The sequence below is a fragment of the Hyperolius riggenbachi genome, chromosome 4 (genome assembly GCF_040937935.1).
Source record: "Hyperolius riggenbachi isolate aHypRig1 chromosome 4, aHypRig1.pri, whole genome shotgun sequence".
Classification (NCBI taxonomy): domain Eukaryota; kingdom Metazoa; phylum Chordata; class Amphibia; order Anura; family Hyperoliidae; genus Hyperolius; species Hyperolius riggenbachi.
The window spans coordinates 66,878,482-66,896,747 of record NC_090649.1 but is presented as its reverse complement, the minus strand read 5'-3'; the positions used below and the strand labels follow the sequence as shown (position 1 = coordinate 66,896,747).

The window sequence follows — 18,266 nt, the reverse complement described above, 5'->3', positions numbered from 1 at the left end:
GCCACACCCACTTTACACGGCATGGCCACGCCCATTTTTGCCACACACTCGTTCCCTCTTGTTGCCCAGGGGTGCCCTGGATCTCCCAGGAACCTAGAAACGCCCCTGAGTACAGTCCTGATGATGTCAGCGCTACTACCAAGAAGCCGACCCGGAAAGCCAGTCTGGTGAGGTCGGCAACAACACCGGAGGGGACCGGGAGCCACCGGACCTATGGAGAGGGCGCAGGACAGCTGCCAGGAACTGGAGGAAGCCCCTGGTAAGTGGATTTTTTCTATGGACGTATCCTGAGTAATAATACTGTTGATACTTCCAACAGTAAAAGCCAATGTTGGATAAAGTTTGACATAGGATTGGAAAGGGTTAAGTCTGAAGTGTGCACAGCATCCATATCTGTGTGACGTAAAGTTCTGGTTTATTGAGCCATTACAGCTCATTATTCAGATTTGCCATAATATTGGTCACAACAAAATGAAGGTATTTTTAGGAGTTGCTCTGGGCTACTGAGAGGTTACTCAGGGCTGGCGCTACTATTAAGGCTAGGGGGCAATTGCCCCTGGGCCCCAGAGCCAAGGCCCCCCCCAAGCCTGTCCCATCTTCGGATAGTTGAAAATTGAATTAATCCAGCCAGCTGACGTACCACCGCCGTCGGGGGAAGCAGTGGCAGGCAGGGGAAAGATTAGAACCCCCGAGTGCAGCCCCCTCATCTGCCCGCATGCAGAGTTATGCGAACGGAAGCGACAGTAAAACTCATGTGACTGCGCCATTGGGAACTTCGGCAAGTCTTCTCCTCATAGCACAGATCCATTTTTCCTCTCTGCTGCCCCCTAGTGGCGCCTCTCATTACTGCACCACTAGAGGAGTACGCGAGGAGATATGGAACTGAGTGATGGAGAAGACTTGCTGTGAGGTGAGTTTTGCTGTCACTTTCGCTCGCTTCTGCTCTGCATATGGGGGGTGGGGGGGGGGAGGGAGGCTACCTAAAACGCTGGACATCTGGCTACTATACTAGGGGGACTACCTAATACTGGGGGGCAGGGCCGGGCCGAGGCAGAGGCAAGAGAGGCTCCAGCCTCAGGGCGCAGTGTAGGAGGGGGCGCACAACTCACTCAGCTATAATTCCCCTATTGTGTTTGAAGCAGAGAGAAATAAGAAAAGGGGATACATGGCAGTGACTACAAGCCAGAAAACTAGAGATTAAAGGGAACCTTAACTGAGAGTGATATGGATGTTTCCTGTTAAACAATACCAGTTGCCTGGCAGCCCAGCTGATCTCTGTGGCTGCAATAGTGGCTGAATCACACCCTGAAACAAGCATGCATCTAATCCAGTCTGACTTCAGTCAGAGCACCTGATCTGCATGCCTGTTCAGGGGCTGTGGCTGAAAGTATTAGAGACACAGGATTAGCAGGAGAGTCAGGCAACTGGTATTATTTTAAAAGGAAAAATCCATATCCTTCTCAGTTTAGGTTCCCTTTAAGCTGTTGAGGGGATAGGGGGCCCTGGGGTGCCTCATAGTCTAATAGCATTCAGTGAGTGACGGCTGGGGTGGGAGGGATAGAGGGGCGCACTTTGGTGTCTTAGCCTTGGGTGCTGGAGGACCTTGTCCCGGCTCTGCTGGGGGGTACAGCTGCCACTTGATACTTGAGGGGAGGGGGACTACCTAATACTGGGGGGTACAGCTGCCACTTGATACTTAAGGGGAGGGGACCTACCTAATCCTGGGGGGCACACCTTGCTATCTATACTGGGGGGTCAGGGGCAAACCCAGGATTTTCAAGGGAGGATTCCTGAAAGGCCTCTCTCAGCCACACACAATACAGTATAATATGGTAGGACATCATGCTGGGTACACATAATGCAAGTTCCCGTCCGACTAACTGGATCTGACAATTATTTCCTAAATGTCCGATCTGCTCCCGATCAACAACGGGATAGATCAGGAGACGTTTGGATACAGATAATAATGAGGACAGCCGAAATTGGTAATGAAGGGGAAAGTGAAACATTCACACAGCAGGCACAGGGCTATGCTCATACCTGACTCTGTTAAGTTCCCCAGAGCTGCTCCATGCTCTGTACACACACTGCTGCTCCATGCTCTGTACAAACCCTGCTGCTTCATCCAAAGTCAACTGTAGCATGGAAAGAAAGGGGGCAGTGCTGCGAGGTGCAGGATACCTGCAGACAGTGGCATAGCTAGAAACCTCTAGGCCCCGATGCGGAATCTGGATGTGCCCCCCCCTCCCGGCAACAACAGCCCCCCCCCCTCGCAACACCCGAAGCACACACATATCCAAATCCCCATAGCTGTGCATGGCATGGCTATATCAATTCCGCTTTCCAGCAGCATGGCTGACACGTTCAATTTGCAAGCATACGCAGCACCCAGAGGAAATAGGGCAATTAGTAGCAAGATGCCAGTCTGAAGGAAAATAATCGTTATATGCGCAGCATTCACCCTATAATAATTATTATGTGCGCAGCATTTACCAGAAAATTGTTATGTGCGCAGCATTCACCAGAAAATAATAGTTATGTGCGCAGCATTCACCAGAAAATAAACGCAATGTGGGAGCATTCACCAGAAAATAAACGCAATGTGGGGGAATTCACCAGAAAATAATATTGCAATGTGGGGGAATTCACCAGAAAATAAACGCAATGTGGGGGCATTCACCAGAAAATAAACGCAATGTGGGGGCATTCACCAGAAAATACACGCAATGTGGGGGCATTCACCAGAAAATAAATGCAATGTGGGGGCATTCACCAGAAAATAATCATTATGTGGGGGCAGTCACCAGAAAATAATCGTTATGTGGGAGCAGTCACCAGAAAATAATCGTTATGTGGGGACAGTCACCAGAAAATAATCGTTATGTGGGGGCAGTCACCAGAAAATAATCGTTACGTGGGGGCAGTCACCAGAAAATAATCGTTATGTGGGGGCAGTCACCAGAAAATAATCGTTATGTGGGGCAGTCACCAGAAAATAATCGTTATGTGGGGGCAGTCACCAGAAAATAATCGTTATGTGGGGGCAGTCACCAGAAAATAATCGTTATGTGGGGACAGTCACCAGAAAATAATCGTTATGTGGGGGCAGTCACCAGAAAATAATCGTTATGTGGGTAGCAGTCACCAGAAAATAATCTTTATGTGGGGGCAGTCACCAGAAAATAATCGTTATGTGGGGGCAGTCACCAGAAAATAATCGTTATGTGGGGGCAGTCACCAGAAAATAATCGTTATGTGGGCGCAGTCACCAGAAAATAATCGTTATGTGGGGGCAGTCAGCAGAAAATAATCGTTATGTGGGGGCAGTCACCAGAAAATAATCGTTATGTGGGGGCAGTCACCAGAAAATAATCGTTATGTGGGGGCAGTCACCAGAAAATAATCGTTATGTGGGGGCAGTCACCAGAAAATAATCGTTATGTGGGGGCAGTCACCAGAAATTAAACCTGTACAAATAAAAAAAATTCACTTACCTGGCCAGCCTCTGACGTGAGCTCCCCGACGTGCAGCCAGCCTCCCTCCTGCAGCTCCTCCAGCGATGATCCTGCAGCGGAGCAGCCAGTTTCTCCCTCGCTGACAGGCAGAGTGCAGGGCTACGGCAAGATGGCGCCCGAAGCCCTGTACTGGAGACACAAATAGTCTCTAGCGCAGGGCTTCGGCAGCCATCTTGCCGTAGCCCTGCTCTGCCTCCGGGAGAAACTGGTTGCTCCGCTGCAGATCCTGCTCTGCCTCCGGGAGCCAGATTTCAACACCTGGGGGGTCCAGGCCCCCGGGCCCCTGCCTTGCCTCTTTAGGAGGCGGGCCCGGTCGCCACGGCGACCCCTGCGACCGCGGGCCCTGCACCCATACCTGCAGATATTCTGGTGTCTCAACTTGTGCCTATCCCCAGACACTGCACTGGCCCTGGTCTGAGGGGGGATTCTGGGCAGCTGTAATCCCCCCCTGCGTTTGCCTATGGGGGTATCTAATCGTGGGGGACACATCTGACTATCTATACTGGGGGGGGGGATACCTAATCCTTCGGAGTACATCTGGCTATCTATACCGTGGGGGCTACCTAACCCTGGGGGCAGATCTGGCTATTCTGGGGGGAACTACCTATGGCTGCGTAGTGATGGAAGTGGTCGGGGAGAGCTCAGGAGGGCGCCCAAGTTACTTTTGCCCCCGGGCTCCACTGGTGCTAGAACCGGCCCTGAGGCTACTGAGAGAGGGAGTAAGGCCCAGTTCACACTGGACGGATCAAAAACCGATTCACGTAAAAACTGATCCTTAAAAAAGATCAGTTTTTATTTGGCATCAGTTTTTGATCTGTTCCGTTATCGGTCAATGTCCAATGCTCCGGAATAAATCGCAGCCTTCCCTAACTTGCAGTCCGTTCAGCCGAATGTGCCAAACGGATCCATTCTAACTGAGCAATGTAAACAGATCCATAGGTTAAGATCTGTTCTGACATCCATTAGTATCCATTCCGGTACTGCCAATGTGAACCGGGCCTAAGACTAGTGCAAAAAAACCTGTGAGGGGATTTAAAGTGAACCTGAGGTGAGAGGGATATGGAGGCTGCCATATTTATAACCTTTCAACCACTTGACGCCCACAGTGCTACCCCCCTTCCCCCCAAAGACCAGGCTATTTTTTGCAGCACTGGGCTGTGCAGGCTTTTCAACCTCCTACACAGCCCAGCAAAGGATCCCAGCAAACGCCCTCCCCTCCTTTTTTTGTCCCTAAGGGGACATGCCGCCGGAGGGGTCCGATCGCTGCAGCAGTTTGTTGTTGTTTTTTTTTAGCCTCTATGAGGCTCTCTCTCCCTCCCTCCTCCTCCCTCCCCTTCCCTCCTCCCCTCCGTTCACTGGAATTGGAACAGGACGGCGATCCGCCCTGTTCCGCCTCTTATAGGCATCAGCCTATGAGAGGACGGCGATCCCTGGGCCAATCAGAGGCCGGGGATCGCCGATCTTGTACAGCGCTGCCGCGGACCGCAGCGATGTACCAATGTAAACAAAGGGGATTTCTTTCCCCTTTCGTTTACAAGCAGCCTTCTAGCCGTGATCGGCGGCTAGCAGGCTAATCACGGAGCGGAGCTCCGTGAACGGGCAGGGAACGATCGCGCATGTGCGCAGCCGTTCCCTGTGAAACTGCAGCCCCAGGACTTGACGCCAATTGGCGTTAGGTGGTCCTGGGGCTGCCGCCGTGTTCACGCCCATTGGCGTGAGGCGGTCTTTAAGTAGTTAAACAATGCCAGTTGCCTGGCAGCCCTGCTGAGCTCCAACTTTACACACAAATAAATATGGGGCTTTAAATGAACAATTATAGTCTCTTTATTCTTCTTATCAACGTCTTCACAGTTGCGGACACATGGATAAACACAGTTTTCAGATTTCCAAATCACAAATAAAACGACTGCCTGACACGTGTTTCACGATCAAGGATCGCTTCCTCAGAGGCATACAGTACACATGTACATCTGTTAAAAACACACACAATGGAAAGCCTTTATATTACATACCACTCAAGGTGCATGCGCATCGCAGGATACAGGAACAAAAAAAGGGGGAACCTTATCTTACCACAAGTGGACCCTCCTGTTGCTTAGGACCGAAATCTGCAGGGATCATAATTGCTATAAGTACCAATATGGAGGCTAAACTGTAATATCACATAATCACCTGTGTGTGAACTCAATAGTATACAGCCACAGAAAAGTGCATACTGCATCACTGTGTTAAAGAAAAATACATTACATATACAAGTCCCAGCACCATACATCAAGTCATAAATCCTGAAGTGTCCCTTATCAGACATATATAACACCATGTATTGTATGCCACAACCAAGTGCATTGTGTAGGGATGGGACGACGAATCCGGCGAATCCACAAATCCCTCGAATATTGGGAAATATTCGAGATTCGTGGATTCGAATCCCGACGCCATTTTCCACTTTACGAATCCGCCGAATCCCGACGCTGCATCGACGCGCATCTGCCGCTCGCACTCGTCCTCCTCTGACACCCCCCCCCCCCCCCCCCCCGCGCCTCCTCCGCCCGCCAGCATACTTTGTATCAACTCACCTGTCCAGTGGAGCGCAGAGCGCCAGACCTCTCGCTGTCTTCCTGGTTCCCTCTAGTGACGGCTTTTACAATAACGTCATCAGTAAAAGCCGGTCCGGCCACTAGGGAACCGAGAAGTAACGACGAGGTCTGCCGCTCTGCACTCCACTGGACAGGTGAGTTGATACTTATGCAGGGGTGAGCGGAGGAGGCACGGGGGACGGAAGAGGGCGTGGGGGTGAGCGGAGGAGGCACGGGGGGGGGGGGGGGGGGCACGCCTACCTGCCTACCTCCCTACCTACCTACCTCCCTACCTACCTACCTACCGGCCACTATACTTACCTACCTACCTACCTACAGGCCACTATACCTACCTACCTACAGGCCCCTATACCTACCTAAAGGCCCCCTATACGTACCTACCTACCTACAGGCCCCTATACCTACCTAAAGGCCCCCTATACGTACCTACCTACCTACCTAAAGGCCTCTATACCTACCTACCTACCTAAAGGCCCCCTATACGTGCCTACCTGCCTAAAGGCCCCTATACCTACCTACCTAAAGGCCCCTATACCTACCTACCTACATACCTACCTATACTTAAGGCCCTATACCCTGCTACCTATACTGAAGGTCCCTTTAACTACCTACCTACCTACAGGACACTATACCTACCTACCTTCAGGCCACTATACCTACCTAAAGGCCCCCTATACGTATCTACCTACCTACAGTACCTACCTAAAGGCCCCTATACCTACCTACCTACCTAAAGGCCCCTATACCTACCTACATACCTACCTATACTTAAGGCCCTATACCCTGCTACCTATACTGAAGGTCCCTTTACCTTCCTAAAGGCCCCTATACCTACATACATACCTACCTATACTTAAGGCCTCTATATACCCTGTTACCTATACTGAAGGCACATATACCCTGCTACCTATACTGAAGGCCCATATACCATGCTACCTATACTGAAGGTCCCTTTACCTACCTAAAGGCCCCTATACCTACCTACATACCTACCTATACTTAAGGCCTCTATATACCCTGCTATCTATACTGAAGGCCCATATACCCTGCTACCTATACTGAAGGCCCATATACCCTGCTACCTATACTGAAGGCCCATATACCCTGCTACCTATACTGAAGGCCCATATACCCTGCTACCTATACTGAAGGCCCATATACCCTGCTACCTATACTGAAGGCCCATATACCCTGCTACCTATACTGAAGGCCCATATACCCTGCTACCTATACTGAAGGCCCATATACCTTTCTACCTATACTGCAGGCCCCTATACCTTGCTACCTATACTGAAAGCTACCAATATTGAAGGCACCCATACCTAGCTAGCTATACTGAAGGCACCTTTACCTCGCTACCTATGCCTGGGTTACCTATACTGCGGGCAACTATACCACGGATCGCACAATTCTTATGTGCAGGATTCGTTAGATTCGGGTTTCGAAAGGTTCGAGATATTCGAGAACCTTTTAGGTTCGGATCCGGATTCGGATTCGAAGAAATTGTGGATTTGTCCCATCCCTAGCATTGTGTCACTAGGGAGACTCACTCCTTAATGGGAGTATCAGGTCCATAGCCCATAGTGCATGCATATATCAGACCATTGTATATCAACATAATATGTGCATGTACATCATAGATGTGCATACTACATAATAGAATAATAGAATAATCACCTGGATCTAGCCCTGCTGAGCTATTTGGCTGCAGTAGTGTCTGAATCACACCAGAAACAGGCATGCAGCTAATTTTGTCAGATCTGACAATAAGGCTCCGTTCACATCTAAAATTGCAAAACGCTAGCGATTACCGCTATAACGCGGAAAAATCACTGGACACTGTAGCGTTTTGGGAGCGATCGCGATTAGCGGTTCTATACATGCTAATCACGATCGCTCGGGAATAGCTGGGAAAACGCCTCATGTAACGCATTTGTAGTTAATGCTAACCGCATAACGCCGCAATCGTGGCAGTGAAAACACTGCCATAGGATTAAATGGCTAGCGGTTTTTAAAAAACCGCTAGTGGTTTGCATGTCTCATGCAGGAAAAAAAAAAACATACATATCAGATCAGCTGTTTAGTCTTGCAGAAAATTTGCGCAACAAGCATAGCTCCCAACTGCCCCTCTTTCGGAGGGGACAGTCCCTCTTTGGGGACTCAATCCCTCTGTCCCTCTTTCCTCCTCATTTGTCCCTCTTTCAGGGCTTCTTCACTCTGCAGGGGTTTTCGGCTTTTTTCCGCCCGCCTGCGGTTTTCAAAACGCCCCCTACCGCGTTGCCAATGAATGTCTATGAGAAGGTTCACATCAGCGGGGGTCGTGCGCGGTGCGGCTAGGAAAGCAGTGGGTGTTCCATTTTCGGGGCGATTCCGCCTCAATGGAAGGTATAGGTAAATTGGCAAACACGTACAAAAACGCACATGAAGGCGATTGCGCTCGGGTTGTTAAAGAGAACCAGAGATGAAGCACCCTCTTGTATTTTACCTTATAAATCAGTGGGAACATGACTGTAAACACCTAATCTGCCCTTTGTTTCATTGTTCTCTGTGTAATCTGACTGTAATCACCTCTGATAAGAACCCCCGACTGAGAAGTCAGGCTGCTCCGTCTAGCTTTGCTACAGAAAGATTATAGCTAAGTCTGTCTTCTGTGGTGTTATTTCAAGCCCAAGCCTGCCCCCTTGTGGCTTTGCTATAATGACTCAGCAATAATCATTCCCAGCAAAGCCAGATTTAATTGCTCAGTCTGGGATTCTTGTGACTGCTAATAACAGACACTTTTAGCAGTGAGGGTGAAACAGAGAGCATGGTAAGTGTTTTCTCTAATGTTCTTACTGATATATATGGTAAAATACATGAGGGGGCTTCGTCTCTGGTTCCCTTTAAGAATAAATACATTGTATTTATTATTTTCCTGGTCAAAGGGTTCACTTCCTGACTTGCGTCAGGGAGTGAATTACAAAACCGCTCAGAAAAAACGCTTAGAAAACTGCTAAGCACAAAAACAAATCACCCACCCAAGCCCCGGGAATTGGAAAAAAAAAAGACGCCTCAAAAAAAAACCAACGCTGACGGACACGCGAACGGAGCGCAATGTGAACAAGGCCTCAGGACTGAGCCACAGATCTATGTGAATATTTGTATTTTTCTACTGAAAAATGTGTTAATTGACACTAAACTTTATTCCCATCCTTTAGGCCTCTTTCACAGTGGGACGTTGCGTTTGATACGACGTTAAAGTCGCACAACGTGCCCCTAACGCAACGCATGTTGGTTTTTAAGTTGGACGTTATTTTGAAATGCATTATGCGTCTCTTGATGCGCCGTTTTCGTCGCATACTGATAGAACAAAAACGGCGCATGTGTCACATTTAAAAAAACAAAACAAAAACATTACTGAGCATGTGCAAACAGTCCAACGAAGCTAATAACGCGTATAGTGCACAGCATGCAGCACTTTATAAATATTGTATAACGCAACGTGTGCACTGTGAATGTCGCACAGACTTTGTATTGCTGTGCGTTAGTCTGCGCTGGAACAGTTTCTAAAACTTAAACTGAAATATTTCTTATTTTTCAAAAGTTAATATGTAGGAAAATGAACCAGGATGGAAAGGACAAGTGTGGTTTGAATTACAAAACAACATTTTTTTGTTATGGAATCTATGTATGCAACTATGCATGACTAGGGGTGTACCTTTCGGGGGCGTGATTAAGGTGATGGCAGAGCGTGGCTTAAAGAAAACCTGTAACCAAAAGAAGCTCTCCTGGGGGGTACTCACTTCGGGTGGGGGAAGCTTCCAATCGTGGCTTCCCCCGTCCTCCTCGTTCCCACGGTGGTCTCGCTCTGGCCCTCCGAACAGCGGGGATGTAAATATTTACCTTCCTGGCTCCAGCGCAGGCGCAGTATCGGCTCTCTGCTCGGAGATAGACGGAAATAGCCGATCGCTGTCAGTCCGCTCTACTGTGCAGGCGCAAGTCTCCTGTGCTGCATAGTAGAGTGGACCCGACAGAGATCGGCTATCTCCGTGCTGAGAGCCGCAACAGCGCCCCCGCTGGAGCCAGGGAAGGTAAATATAGCAAGCCTTGTCAGGCTTGTCGAGCCAGGATTCCGGGAAGCTTCAGGGGAGCCAGTGCTGGACTGCCTGCAGCTACAAGGATGAGGAAGCCTCATTGAGATCCAGAGGCTTCCCCCTACCGAGGTGAGTACCCCCAGGGGAACTTTTTTTTTTGTTACAGAGTCTCTTTAAGTGTCCCTCTTTCTTATCTCAAAAAGTTGGGTGGTGTACAACAAAGCATGTCAAATGCGATACCATCAACTTGCATTAGATGTGCGACGAACACGAATTTGCAAGAATGGAAAATGGGCATGTATTCTGTCATGTGTGAACGGGCCTATGGCTACATTTACAGTGGCCGTTGCGTTCCTAGTAACAGTAACAGCAGGAGAACAAGGCAACAGATGGGGAAAGCAGCGCCGCCAATTAGCCACATGTTGCATCAGGTACAGTGAAGCATACAGCCAATGAAAAGTAGGCTTTACATGTACTGTTAATGCACATGTTTTGCCGTGACTGTATGCAGTGCGTTACCATGCCACACGGCGTTACACCGCAATGCACCCGTCGCACTGTGAACGCTGCTATAGATGGTGGTGGCAAGCCGCATTCCAAAAGCGACCTTTAACCCCCTTGGCGGTACGCAGTTTCTGACCCTGCGTCCGCCGGGAGGTTTTTTGACCCCCAATTTTTTTTTTGACGCTTTACCTAGCATTTCGCTAGCTAAGCGTATGCTTTCGGTTGCTCCGGTCCCCCCCATGCCCGCCGATCGCCGCCGGCTATACGTACCTCACCACGATCCCACGAAGAGCGCAGTTTCCCGATCGGCTTCCGCCGGAGCGTAATCGGCGTCATGACGTCAGCCGCAATCCCGATCGCCGCCATCGCGATGCCTGGAGCCGATTGGGCGGCTGTGCCTGCGTGGGAACGCTGGGGGGTACGTATTCCGGAAGTAACTGCGGGCGATCGCGGGGGACCGGAGCAACTTTGTGCATACGCTTAGCTAGCGAACCGCTAGCTAAAGCGTAATGCACCAGTTTCTTTGTTTTTTTAAGTCCAGGGCCTTGTGATCCTCCGCGGCGGCTACCCCGTGTGTAGCACGGGGTTACCGCTAAGGAGGTTAAAGTAAACCCGAGGTGAGAGCGATATGGAGGCTGCCATATTTTTTTGTCCTTTTAAAGAGGAACTGTCGTGGAAATTTTAAAATTTAAAACATATGCAAATAAGAAGTACATTTCTCCCAGAGTAAAATGAGCCATAAATTACTTTTCTCCTATGTTCCTATCACTTACAATAAGAAGTAGAAATCTGTCAGATTTTGGACTAGCCCATCTTCTCATGGGGGTTCTCAGGGTTTTCTTTATTTTTAAAAGCACTTAGGAAACAGTGTGCAGCGAGCAGGGAGGCTGGCCAGCATCTTTGTATAAAACTTTTTAAGGGAGTGTCTTTATAAAGAATAAAGATCATGCTGAGAATCCCCTATAGAGAGATGGAGTAGCCCAAAACCTGTTGGTAATGTCAGATTTCTACTACCTACTGTGAGTGACAGCAACATAGGAGAAAAATAATTTATGGCTCATTTTACTCTGGGAGACATGTACTTCTTATTTGTATGTGTTTTAAAGATATTTGCGACAGTTCCTCTTTAAGCAATGCCAGTTGCTTGGTTGTTTTGCTGATCCTCTGCCTCTAATAGTTTCAGACATAGACCCTGAACAAGCATGCAGCAGATCAGACGTTTCTGACAATATTGTCAAAACTGACAAGATAGGCTGCATGCTTGTTTCTGGTGTGATTCAGACACTGCTGCAGCCTAGGAGATCAGCAGGGCTGCCAGGCAACTGGTATTGTTTTAAAGGAAACAAATATGGCAGCCTCCATATCACTCTCACCTTGGGATCACTTTAAGGGACTACTCCAGCAAAAAAAAATGTAAGCAGTTAAAGGACAAATGAAGTGAGAGGTATGTGGAGGCTGCCATGTTTATTTCCTTTTAAGCAATACCAGTTGCCTGGCAGCCCTGCTGATCCTCTGCCTCTAATACTTTTAGCCACAGTCCCTGAACAAGCATGCAGCAGATCAGGTGTTTCTGGCATTATTGTCAGATCTGACAACATCAGCTGCATGCTTGTTTCTGGTGTTACTCAGACACTACTGTAGCCAAATAGACCAACAGGGCTGCCAGGCAACTGGTATTGGATAAAAGGAAATAAATATGGAAGCTTCCATATTCCTCTAAATTCAGTTCCCCATTTAAAATCTGACAGAACCCACAGGTTTTGAACTAGTCAGTCTCCTCATGGGGGGTTCGGGGTTTTCTTTGCTTTCAAAGCATTTTCTCAATGAAAGTTGCTAAGTCTAATTGCCACAATAGTGTGCAAGTGAGCAGGGAGGCTGGCTGGTATCTTACTATCTTGGCAGTTAACCCTCCTGGCGGTATGAAACATTCCGCCAGGAGGCAGCACAGCAGTTTTTTTTTTTTTTTTTTAAATCATGTAGCGAGCCCAGGGCTCGCTACATGATAGCCGCTGCTCAGCGGCATCCCCCCGCCCGCTTTGATCGCCTTTGGCGATCTCCGATCAGGAAATCCCGTTCAAAGAACGGGATTTCCTGGGGGGCTTCCCCCGTCGCCATGGCGACGGGGCGGGATGACGTCAGCGACGTCGTGACGTCATTGGGAGTCCCGATCCACCCCTCGGCGCTGCCTGGCACTGATTGGCCAGGCAGCGCACGGGGTCTGGGGGGGCCGTGCGCCGCAACAGATAGCGGTGATCGGTGTGCTGGCGCAGCTAGTAAAGTGCTAGCTGCGTCCAGCAAAAAAAATTATGTAAATCGGCCCACCAGGGCCTTAGCGGCACCCTCCGGCGGCTTACCCCGTGTCACACACGGGGTTACCGCCAAGGAGGTTAAACTGCCGTTCAAGTAACGCTCTTGAAAACAAAGAAACCCCTTAAAATCCCCCATGAGGAGATGGACTAGCCCAAAACCTGTCGGTTCTGCCAGATTTTAACTGCTTACTTTTTACCCTGGAGTGGTCATTTATATCGTGCCACAGTGAACATAGCCCAAATCTATATAGGCATCCAATGTTACCAGACATGTCATATGTGCTGATAATGCACTTCCACTGTGACAGCCTGCTTCTGCAGAGCAGGGAAGTGACTGACATGTGTGCAGTGACACAGGGCACCTCATTTAGTGGTGTGGAGTGGGTGGGTTGTCTGTGCTGACACTGTGAGTAGTCAGAGGTAACCCTTGCTGTGGAGTACACATTGGTTACAGAGATGCTCTTCTGTCAGCCTCCTCCTCTTCAGCAGCAGCACGCCACACAACATCGTTCTCTCTCAGTCTGAAGGACTCCGCTATTCCTGCAGGCAGCTCTGGCAGCGAGTCTCTGCTATCCCTCCTATCCTGCCATCTGTATACGGAATACTCTGCAGCCTGACCACACTATGAATACACATCTATGGCAAATGGCTTAACCCCGAAGCCTGGAAGATGGAAGGGAGATTTGCTTCAACTTTACATCCAATGGTGGACTATGGAGCGGGGGTCTTTTTGTTAGTAATAGGTAAGTGGCTCACTACTTATAGGTAAGAGTTTCACTTACCTGGGGCTTCTGCCAGCCCTGTGCAGCCTTCCTGCCCTACGCCAGTCCTCCATGATTCTCCGATCTCCCGCCACCAGTTACTTTCAGTTCGGTGAACTCGCCAACTGCGCCTGCATCCCCCACACGCGTATCTGTCTCCACAATAGCGTCTGGCGCTAATAGCGCAGGACGCTAGAAATATATGTGTGGTTCAGTGTGCGCAGGTGCAGTTGCTGTCGACTTGTACCGAGAGCGGCTGGCGGCGGGAGAGCGGAGAATCGTGGAGGACTGGAGCGGGACAGGAAGGCTGCAAGCGGCTGGCAGAAGCCCCAGGTAAGTGAAACACTTTATTTTTTTTTATTATTTCAGTTCCGCTTTAAGATGCCCACTAATGATACAATCTTGATTGTAAAACCTTACTGCTTCTATTTACCTAAAGCTCAACACACACCATACAATCTTGGTTGCACAGATTTACCAAATCTATGTAGTATAAGGGCCAACAGATTGAAAATACCTTGAATGATTGATTGGATAAGCTCTTCTACTACATGAAAGTGGTAAGATTGAACAACCAAGATTGTATGGTGTGTGTTGAGCCTTAAGGTGGCCATTAACGGTACAATTTTTTTCATCAGATGCGATCTTTCAACACACTTTTTATGATCGAATTGTACAGAAAACTATCGCGAAGATTGTAAAATTTAAAATACATGTAAACATACACAAATAAGAAGTATATTTCTTCCAGAGTAAAATGAGCCATAAATTACTTTTGTCCTATGTTGCTGTCACTTACAGTAGGCAGTAGAAATATGACATTACCGACAGGTTTTGGACTAACCCATCTGTTCATGGGGGATTCTCAGGGTTTTCTTTAATTTCAAAAGCACTTAATGAAAGGCATTTGCTTCGTCCAACTGCCAAAAAAGTGTGCAGCGAGCAGGGAGGCTGGCCAGCATCTTTGTATAAATTTTTTTTCAAGAAGTGTCTTTATGAAGAATAAAGACCATGCTGAGAATTCCCTATGGAGAGATGGGCTACTTCAAAACCTGTCAGATCTGTCAGATTTCCATCTACTGTAAGGCTAGGCCCACCCTAGGCACGGTTGCAGGACGGGCACTGCAGTCCGGGATCAGGGGAAGTACCACCGGACTGCAAACTGATCCGTTTTCATAAAAAGTGCATCAGTTTTGCATCAGTTTCAGTTCACTTTTTTACCCCAAAACATGGATAGAAAACGTCTCTGTCATTAGGAAGATAGTGGGAGGATTTTTTGGGCCAATAATAAAGTTCAGGCTATCCGTTTTTTCATCCGTTTTTGGTGCTATTTTGCCTGTGGAGATGGAGTTGCGTTTTCTCATTGCTTTTCACTACCCCTGCGTGTATCAGGGTCCTGATCCGTTGCGTGAAAATGCAGAAGATCCGGACCTTCCGTTCAGGTTTTGAGAACGGGTCCCTACAAACGCAGACGGATCAGTTTTTTTCTTGGGTGAGGACGGCTGCTATTTTTAACATTAGTATCCGGGACTCCGTTTTTCATCAGGGCTGAAAAACGCAGCCGCGGATACGTTTCCGGACCTAGTGTGGACTAGCCCTAAGTGACAGCAACATAGGAGAAAAGTCATTTATGACTCATTTTAATCTAAAAGAAACATACTTCATATTTATATGTGTTTACATATATTTTAAATTTTACAATTTTTCGTGATAGTGGTCCTTTCAGTCTCCCTTTAATGGGCACTTTAAAGAGGAACTGAAAATCATACAAATAAGAAGTGCATTTCTCGCACTTCTCTCGAGTATAAAGAGCCATAAATGACTTTTCTCCTATGTTGCTGTCACAGTAAGTAGTAGAAATCTGACATTACCAACAGGTTTTGGGTTAGTCCATCTTTTCATGGGGGATTCTCAGCATGTCCTTTATTCTATACTAGTGACCTAAGCCCATTTAAAAACGGGCTCTAGGTCTGTTACCGCAAACACGCGCACCCAACTGCCTCGCACGCGCCTGCCACGCGCACACAAACGCCCCTCCCGCTCGGCCGGCTGGCCCGCCTCCCAGCCCCTGAGTCCTCTCCCAACAGCTGTGTCAGTGCAGGACATGCGCAGTAGCGCAAAAGCACTGACGCACAGACATGGGACACAGGGACACTTGTACTTTATTGGGTAGGATAAAGACAGGATAACACTTTTTTGGCATTTGGACAGAACAACTGCCATTCACTAAGTGCTTTTAAAAATAAAAAAAAACCTGAGAACCCCCCTATGAGAAGATGGGCTAGTCCAAAATCTGTCGGTAATGCCAGATTTCTACTACCTACTGTAAGTGACAGCAACATAGGATTTATGGCTTATTTTACTCTGGAAGTAACCTACTTCTTATTTGTATATGTTTACATGTATTTTAAAATTTAAGATTTTCGCGACAGAGGTCCTTTAAAGGGGAACTGAAGTAAGAGGTATACGGAGGCTACCAAATTTATTTCCTTTTAATCAATACCAGTTGCCTGGCAGCCCTGCTGATCCTCTGCCTCTAATACTATTAGCCATAGCCCCTGAACAAGCATGCAGCAGATCAGGTGTTTCGGACTTTAAAGTCAGATCTGACGTCTTTAGCTGCATGCTTGTTTCTGGTGTTATTCAGATACTACTGCAGAGAAATAGACCAGCAGGGCTGCCAGGCAACTGGTATTGATTAAAAGGAAATAAATATGGCAGCCTCCGTATACCTCTTACTTCAGTTCCCCTTTAAAGTATCCATTCAGTATGTGAATAAAATCATCGTAAAACAATTCTATGGTCGATTGGAATACAGAATTTTGTCGATTGGAATGTTGGATTTTACGATCCTATCCTGAGGAAAAAAAGTACCCTGATTGATCTGTTTGTGGAAACAGTCGATCATTATGTTCCAATTACTTACAATGCAGCAAATCTGATCGAATGATTGCATCTGAGGAAAACATTGTACTGTTAATGGGCACCTTAAGATTGTACAATCAAGATGATATCATTGATGGACACTTTTAGTGTGCTTATATAAGACTTCATTTATACTGCAAAAACTAGTGCAAAAAAAAAAAAAAGAAAGGCATTTGCAAACGTAATCTGCTTTTCTGTTTTTGTATTTGTTTTTGTATCTGTTTTCACTACGATGAACAAATGCAAAAGCACACCAGCACTCACATCTCGTACAGAGTGAATTGTGCCATCGGACAGCAATGCAATGGGCTTTCATTGAAGGAAACAGATGTGGCAAGACGTAAACAAAATATATATATATATATATATATATATATATATATATATATATATATATATATATATATATATATATACTGTGTGTAGCCTTTAGGTTGGGTTCTCATATGACATAGCGTGAAAGGCTGCGTTTTATGTTAATGTTGTGTGCTTTTATTTAGTGTTTTTGCTCCGTTTTTGGTGACTTTGCGATGCGTTTTTTTATGTGCGTTTTAATGCGTTGGCAGTTCGCATACACAAAACGCATATGCATTTTGTATGCGTTTTCCATGCGTTTTTATATTTCCATTTATGCAAATCATTCGGAAGACAAAAGGAAGTGAAAATACAGCAAAAAAGGATTTTTTTTTGGGGGGGGGGGGGGAAGTTCTTGCATATTGTGCAACAAAACCAGCATTTTTCAGAACGCATACTGTAAATCGCAGGTCTCTGCGTTTTTTCTGCGTCCCATTGACTAACATTACTGCATAAAACACAGTGTTTAACGCAACGCTTGCGTTTCTGCTATGTGTGCACCAAGCCTTAAAGTAAACTTGAGGTGAGAGGGATATGGAAGCTGCCATATTTATTTCCTTTTAAACAATATACCAGTTACCTGGCAATCCTGCTGATCTATTTGGCTGCAGAAGTGTCTGAGCAACACCAGAAACAAGCATGCAGCTAGTCTTGTCAGATCTGACAATAATGACAAAAATGTCCAAAAATCGCTAGGCATGATTAGAAAATCATTAGGCACATGCCTAGAATTGCTCTGAAAAATCACTTCAAAAAGCACTCAGCGTTTGCGATTACGCCAGCGCTTTTAGGTGTGCACTGGCCCTAAGACAAAGTATATTACACTCATGAATATTAACATATAAGGGGTAATTAGACAGGCTAAACACTCCAAATAATACAGGTTCTGGTCCACTTTATAAGACAAGACAAATAACATTTATATTGCGCTTTTCTCCTGGCGGACTCAAAGCGCCAGAGCAGCAGCCACTAGGACGCGCTCTATAGGCAGTAGCAGTGTTAGGGAGACTTGCCAAAGATCTCCTACTGAATAGGTGCTGGCTTACTGAACAGGCAGAGCCCAGATTCAAACCCTGGTCGCCTGCATCAGAGGCAGAGCCCTTAACCATTACACCATTACACCATCCAGCCACTTTATAGGGAATTTTTTTTTTCTTTTTCAAAATGGTATTGTTCATATTCTGTCTGAGCTGGGATTACACACATAACTTTAGGCTAAGCACGTTGT

The 18,266-nt window shown here is 47.2% G+C and overlaps 1 protein-coding gene across 2 annotated transcripts in view; it reads left to right on the top strand.

Moving 5' to 3' along the window:
• Positions 1-13,495: 13,495 nt before the first annotated feature.
• Positions 13,496-18,266, top strand: part of LOC137571268 (opsin-5-like) — a 126,672-nt gene continuing 121,901 nt past the window's right edge. For both annotated transcript variants that reach the window (XR_011031315.1, XM_068280153.1), the window contains exon 1: positions 13,496-13,741. Coding sequence is in view for 1 of the 2 variants with exons in the window: in XM_068280153.1 (XP_068136254.1) it covers positions 13,669-13,741 (73 nt within the window). In the remaining variant the exon portion in view is untranslated. The remainder of the gene's footprint in view (positions 13,742-18,266) is intronic.